At 32.9% G+C, this 7,424-nt stretch overlaps 1 protein-coding gene across 1 annotated transcript; it reads left to right on the top strand.

Annotated features, from left to right (window-relative positions):
- The first annotated feature begins 294 nt into the window (after positions 1–294).
- LOC119835253 (zinc carboxypeptidase-like) lies at positions 295–5,267 on the top strand. Its single transcript, XM_038359970.1, has 9 exons — positions 295–475; positions 1,042–1,172; positions 1,593–1,668; positions 2,474–2,639; positions 2,985–3,145; positions 3,331–3,418; positions 3,780–3,982; positions 4,433–4,520; positions 5,040–5,267. The coding sequence occupies exons 1-9, from the start codon at positions 332–334 to the stop codon at positions 5,222–5,224; spliced, it is 1,242 nt and encodes a 413-aa protein (XP_038215898.1). The 5' UTR covers positions 295–331; the 3' UTR covers positions 5,225–5,267.
- The last annotated feature ends 2,157 nt before the right edge of the window (positions 5,268–7,424 follow it).

The following is a 7,424-nucleotide window of genomic DNA, read 5'->3' as shown; positions in this document are numbered from 1 at the left end:
ATAAGGAATTGTTGTCTTTTAGTCTCATTTTATGTTAGGTGATACCTTCTCCCATGTACGTCAGTGATCTTTCTGATACATATAGTCTTTTCAATATTACAAATTGTTTCAAAATCCGAATCTTACTTGGCCAGTACTAGTTTCCTGCACGATGTTCCAAATTCATTGATTGCAAAATCAACAGTCGCGTGCTAATATTTTACTATTGTCTTTTGAAGTGGATAATATACCTTAATGTCGAGAGAATTCCAAACATAACCTGAGCGCGGAGTACTTGATAATTTCTTTATATAAAGGCGCCAGTATGAACAAATAAAACATTGATGTGAAAATGTATCTACTGTTAGTTTATTGTTTGGTTGTTTCAGAAGTTTTTTCAGAAACGTTAAGGGATTATAAAAATTACAAACACTACGAGGTGCAAGGCTCCCGGGAGGGACTCGAACATTTAAAAAATCTCCTTTTGCAAAGAGATGTGAGTAAACAATAAGTTTGTTTTTAGTTTTATAGCATTGAAATGCTTTATAAATGAGAAATTTTGAAAGAATAGAAAAATTAATTAAAATAAGAATAGAAATATTTCTATTCTTTCAAAAATTTCTCAATAAGTTTGTTTTGCAATGATTGTTGTAGTACGTAGATTGTATCCTTAATAATTACATTTCGTATTGCGAATACACAACTTCTAGATATATGACGTTTTCTAATTGAAACTTCGTAAGGCGAGTTCAAATTTAAGGACGCACAATATTATCCTAAATACATATTTAAGTATTTACAAAATATGTGTTTAAAATGATTTCATTATCAAATACTGACATTAGATGCTACATAACAAAATATAGATGCTACAAAATATAAAATATTCTTTAAGCGTAGATTTACCTTGCTTCTAATAAATTTTAGTACTTTTCTCAATTGTCCCCATATCGACTGGTAAGTATTAAAATATTGTTATTGAATTTTTAGTTTTATAGCATTGAAATGCTTTATAAATGATAAATACTTATTACTATTTGTTTGTTCTCTGTCATATTTCAGGAATCATTGATACATTCGGATTCAAAAAACTCGTCCGAGATAATTTTATCTCCGCATTTAGCGTCTGTTTTAGAATCGATCGTCACAGAGGAGAGTTTAAAAGCCAAACTTTTACATAGCGACGTTTCGGAGTAAGTTGAAAACATAATTATTATAAAGTTGTGTTTAATTGACTTGTGTTTTGTTCTGATACTTTATCGTAATGAAATCGTGAAATAAATTTCCTCAATTTATGCCAATGTAGATATTTCCAAGCGATGTCGATGTAACTTTAATAATCTTACAGATCAATTATTATTATGTTTGTACTTTGCAAGGGTTGATATAAGATTTTGTTGTTATATACCAAGCTTATATAATGCAAAGAAATATCTGTTTTATATTTATCCCTATCAAATTCGTTTTTTAAATCAGTTATGGATGCTGTAAATACAATACCTTGATTAGAGACGGGTAAAAGTATGCATAAACGCTGATATCATAAAGATTTAAATGTTTAAAAGTTAGCAGCGAAATGCCAAATATAGCGATATATAATTCTTAATTTCCAGAATAATTCAGTCGGAAAAAGTGCCACACCGTCGTTTTAATAAATTCTCGTGGGATGCGTACTATGACGTCAACGACGTAAGTTGAATTTTTGTGATTATCTTGGTGCAGACGTGAGGTATTCGTAAAGTAGGCTAATTTTTATTTATATAAATTTTCATATTTCTCGCAAATTTATATACAAATTTTATGTCTCCGCGCTTACAAGCCACAGCTATGTTATATATAGTGAAGTCCCGTGTCCCCTAGTGGGGTATGGGGCAGATGATGTACATCCGTTTCACTGATCGATTTTCTTTAGGGACAAGTAGGTGATCAGCCTTCTGTGTCCTGCCAGACCGAGACATTTTTTTTTTGTGCGTCCCCACCGGGAATTGAACCCAGGACCCCTCGGTTCTACGCTCACGCGTTGCCCACTGTACCAAGGAGGCGATTTAATACAGCTATGTTATGCTATAGATATATTTATATTTAGAAAAGAATGAAAGTTTGTAGAGATACATTATATTATGCCGTAGGAAGAAGTGAAAATAATAAAATATCTGTTGTCAATATCTGTACTTTATGAACACTGCAAATTACCTATTTTGTTAATTTAAACAGTTATTGTGACTTGGAAAAGTAAATAATATTCAGAAGTCAATCCTCGGTATTACATGAATACGGTTAATATCCTCGTGTCGTTAAAACATATTTTATTCTGCCTTTGATACTTTTCTTTTACAAACAAAACCTTTATTATAATAAAGCTTCAATAAACGTAAGCCAGATTTATAATGTAGCTCTACTTACATGCCTTATTGGATCAAGTCCTAGAATCCTACATTAATATCCTAACAGAGTGGAATTATCATAAAAAATCCCATTTTATATTACATTAAAGATTCACAAATATGTCTACGATGTAAGCAAATCGTTCAGTGAATGGACAGAAATAATAGAGGCCGGTGAAAGTTATGAGGGCCGAAAAATATTGGGGCTGCGTATAAATACCCGTTACGAGACGGAACAGCGGGAGACTGGGAAGCCCGTGTTTTTTATTGAATCTGGTGAGTTCCGTGATATACATATTAATATATTAATAAAAATATATAACAGTTAAAATAAGTGAACATATATTGAACGGTACATTACTATTTTTATAGCGTGTTTTTTTCAGTACACGATAGAAAATTAAAGGAATATTTGAATAAATTTATTATTAACTTATAATTTAAGCGTCCGATGTTTACTGTGAAAAATATACCGCATTGTTGCAGTATACCAAGTCTCGCGTTGTTTGTATTAACACTCTATTAGTCAAGTTATCTCTATTAAAGACAAATTTTCAAAAAAATCTCATTTGAACACATAAAAAGTATATCAAAATCAATCTGCTGCATCATTGTCTGTAGGCATCCACGCGAGGGAATGGATCGGGCCGGCAGTGACGACCTACTTCATCAATCAACTGCTTACGAGTCGCGATCCCAATGTAACAAGACTGAGGGATCAGTTCGATTGGCGCATCTTCCCCACCGTTAATCCTGATGGATATCATTACAGCTACACCGTCGTAAGATTAATTGATTGATGTATCGTGTAGTGGTTGTTTGCATCAGCAAACAACACCAGTTTTGTTGTGTTAGTGACTCATGTTAAGTGGCGATTTAAGGCCAAGCTAACATAAACGTGTCGTAAATTATTATTCTATTTTTAACACGCTTTTATTAGCTTACAATTACGCTTAAATTTTTACAGGATAGATACTGGAGAAAAACACGGTCTCGCTCCCTAAACGGGTGTCGAGGTGCTGATCCCAACCGCAACTGGGATTATAACTGGGGACGTAAGTTTACATAACGTATATTTAATTGGACTAACAAATTAATTGTATGGGATAAGGGAGGTTCTTTAAACATATTCAGATACCGTTTTAATATTCACTTACCTACTGTTATAAATCTGAATGTTTATTACATATGGAATTGTGGATGATAGTAATTCATCACCTTAACCTAAATCCTGGAGTGTGTAACTCCAAGATTCTTGTTAAGATAGGCTTAGAGTTCTAATAGCTAGTAAGAGTTTACATGCATGTTGTTACATAACTCCCTTGAATTAATTAAATTTTCTGCTTCATGTTTGAGGTTATAAAAAAATTTACTTTATTACAGTTTACATGTTAAACATTTTTATGACGTTTTTAGAATACTCCTCGTCAACAAATCCCTGCGACTATCAGCTGTATGCCGGTTCCCGCCCATTTTCTGAAGTCGAAACACGATCATTGTCTAAATACATTTCAACCATAGACAACCTATTGTTTTACGTGGCCTTCCACTCTTACGCATCTCTTCTGTTAGTGCCATATTCAGACTCTTTGGAGCACGTTGACAATTATGATGAATTGGTAAGATAGATTCTTTTGGGTGACGCACGAATTCCAACCAGCACCCTAGGCCTCTTTAATAAAGTGACTCGACGGAACACAGTGGGGCTTTAGTTAGGAGGACTCCGACTTAACCCATTACTCTTTTCCCGGGGGCCTTGGGTATCAATGTAAGATTTTTCTATGAAATCAACACAGTTACTTTTAAATATCCGTAATATATACAATACATTTTCTTTTTGACATTTAATTGTGGTAATCAGGATTTTATTCTCTTTCGAAATTATATTTATTTTTTTATTCATATTTCATATGAACCCTAATAAAACAAATCTCTATATCGTCATATTAAGCATAAATTAATATTCAAGATTATTGTATATACAGCTATTGGAATATACGATTAAAGTATTTTAGTATATATAACTCTGAATTAAGGCGAGTTTGAATGGCTTCATTCTTTCGTTTTAGGTTCAGATAGGCAAAAAATCTATTGAATACGGCAGCAGAATGAATAGCGATTTGTACGATGGGCCTGACACAGCAGCGGCCACTCTCTGTAAGTGTCACATCTTTGTGTTAATTTTTTGTTATAAAATTCAATGTATTTTCATTGGTAATTAAGGTGAATACTAGTTTACTTATTATATATGTTACTAGCTGCACCCGGCAAACGCTGTTCTGCCTTACTCTTATCGTTTAGTGGTATGAAAAATAGATGTTAGCCGATTCTCAGACCTACTCAATATGCTTACCAAATTTCAGAGGAATCGGTCAAGCCGTTTCGGAGGAGTATAGAGACTAACATTGTGACACGAGAATTTTATATATAAGATATATTGTACTCTCTTTCGGCTCGCGGCTTCGTATGCAATAGTCTTTAACAAATTTTAAACCAAAACCTTCCTCTTGTACTAACTACTATATCTATAGAAAAAAACCGCATCAAAAGTCGTTGCGTAGTTTTGTCAAGTACTGAGAATGTGAAGTCGGTTTTGTATTTTTTTTTTTTAATTGCGTTAATGTAATTTCCTTCGAGATTCACCATACATCGAATTATTATATATATGATCTTCAGATAAAACCTCCGGAGGCAGTATGGATTGGGTGCGTCACGCGCTTCACACCAGGTTAGTGTACACCTACGAACTTCGAGGGTCCTCCTTCCATTGGCCTGCAGAAAGGATCAGCGAGCAAGGAGACGAAGTGACCCTGATGATGATGGGGCTGGCTGATGGCGCTCAGGAACTGGGGTACTTTTAGACCAATGAAATTGTGTTAAAAACTTAATATAGACTTTAAAATACGATGCTTTTTATTTTATATCCATTACTCCTATAATTCCAGATTTAAACACTTAATACATATTTATGTTTTTCGATGTACCTTCAAATATTCAACGAAACTAAGTAACTTCAGCTACAAATTGTATTGTATATTTGTAATGAAATCATTTTGGTATAACCAATCTCTCTCTCTCTTAGCATCTTCCAAAACATAACATTCAGCTTCTATTTTTAAACATATTTGCTAATATTATCGGGGAATGTTTAAGGGCAATAAGATTCAGCTAGATTCGCAGAATTATATGTGAGCTGTTAAAATACATTTACTTAAGCGAATTACGATCAGCTTCACATTCTATACATAACCAAGCCTCTCAGGGACTGAAAACAGATGTACAAGGCAAAGGTATTATGCCGTCCCAATAAATACCCAGAATAATGTGACGTAATATCTATTTGCTGATTGTTTTCGTTCCACTGACGTCCCTTTGTTTTAAATTGTTAACATTTTACATTAATGTCTAACATCATCTTTTAAAACGGGACGTCATGCATAATTATTTATTGCTTTAATATGTACAATACAATATTTATCCAACAGTTTTTTATGCATGTCATATTATGAATAGAAGTGTAATTTATTTTCAATCCACTTCAAAGAAGGAGACGATTCTCTAGTTTTCTGTATTCTATGTTTGTTACATCAGCACTTCTGGGTGAACGGATTTGGATGAATATTTTTTTATTTATAGCTACCGAGAGGTCCCTTTTATTTTGGTCTTATTTGGACAATTTACAGCCGAATTTTAGTCATCAAGATGCCAAGTAAGGTATCACAGTGTGAACCTAACTGGAGCCAAGTCTAATATGTAATACTTTTACTGTGCTGTTCATCTAATATTACTAATTTATTATTAGTTTATGCATTGGTTTTCATATATTAAATAAGGTGGCTTTGATCCTCCACCAAATTGATGAAAAAATGGTTGGCTTTAGATACCTTTTAAGATGAATAGCGAACGCTTCAGTCAGTTAATGTACCTTTTATTTGTGCTTCAGATGTTGCTTCAATTACCGATAATTATTTATAAGTTTTATGTAGCATGAATGGCTCAGAAAAGGAATTTTATATGTATGGATTATTAAAGTAATAAATATGAAAATAAACATTAAATACATTATATTGAATTTATTTTAAATTTAGCTTAACATTAAATAATACTGAGTAAAACTATATCAAAGAAAAGGGGTTGAAGTAATAATTTTAGTTCCTACTTAATATAAGGCAATCTCTTTCAATGTATTATATTTCGTATTTTATCTGTATCTTCACAGATAAACTATTGGTAATCTTCAATAAGCGCGGCCTTATCTTGCGTCGCAGTCTGATTGTAATCCACCATCATATATTCTTCCACAGCTTCAATCACCGCTAACTCTGTCTAAAGAGAACATAAAAATTAAAAAAAAAGTATTTATCAACATCATCATTATTTCAATGATACAGTTTAGTTCATGTTCATCCTCCACGCTGGCCAACTGCGGGTTGCCAGATGACACTGATATGAATTTTTCGTTTTGCTATTTTGCTGACGTTACTGAATAACAAATGCAGCAGTGTTGCCATGGTGATCATGGTCAACTTGTCGCGCATTAAGGTATCGTATGTTTGCATCTCGCTCAGAAATGTGAAACGTGATGCCATTTGTTTTTACCTTTTAAAAATGTTTTTTTTCGTATATTCTAACCCTCCTTAATAATGAAAGAATTTCTCGTCATCCCATCGTCCTGTCAAATCGTGTCTAAAATCCTACACCCACAACTGATATATCCGATATTCGGACTTAAAGCGTACGAAGTAACGTTATTCATTTATACAGATGTTAGTATGTGTTTTATTTCGAAATTAAACACTTTTAACGGATTTAAAGTGTTTAAAAGATAGTCAGGACCTTAATACTTTTTAGTATAGTTGCTTGTAGCGTCGCATATTACGTAAAAATTAGCACGTCACTTTCCATTAATTAAGTGATAGTTAATAAAAGTAGCATAAAATACAATCATTTATTATTTATTATATTATAAATTGAATTCGCCTTTATCCGCTATAAAGTATTTAATTTCAAAACACTTACACTTCCTCTGCACCTTCGGGTATGGATTCAATCTTACTCGTA

The sequence above is a fragment of the Zerene cesonia genome, chromosome 20, assembly GCF_012273895.1.
Source record: "Zerene cesonia ecotype Mississippi chromosome 20, Zerene_cesonia_1.1, whole genome shotgun sequence".
Lineage (NCBI taxonomy): Eukaryota > Metazoa > Arthropoda > Insecta > Lepidoptera > Pieridae > Zerene > Zerene cesonia.
The sequence above is the reverse complement of the archived record's forward strand: the minus strand, read 5'-3'. Positions and strand labels throughout refer to the sequence as shown.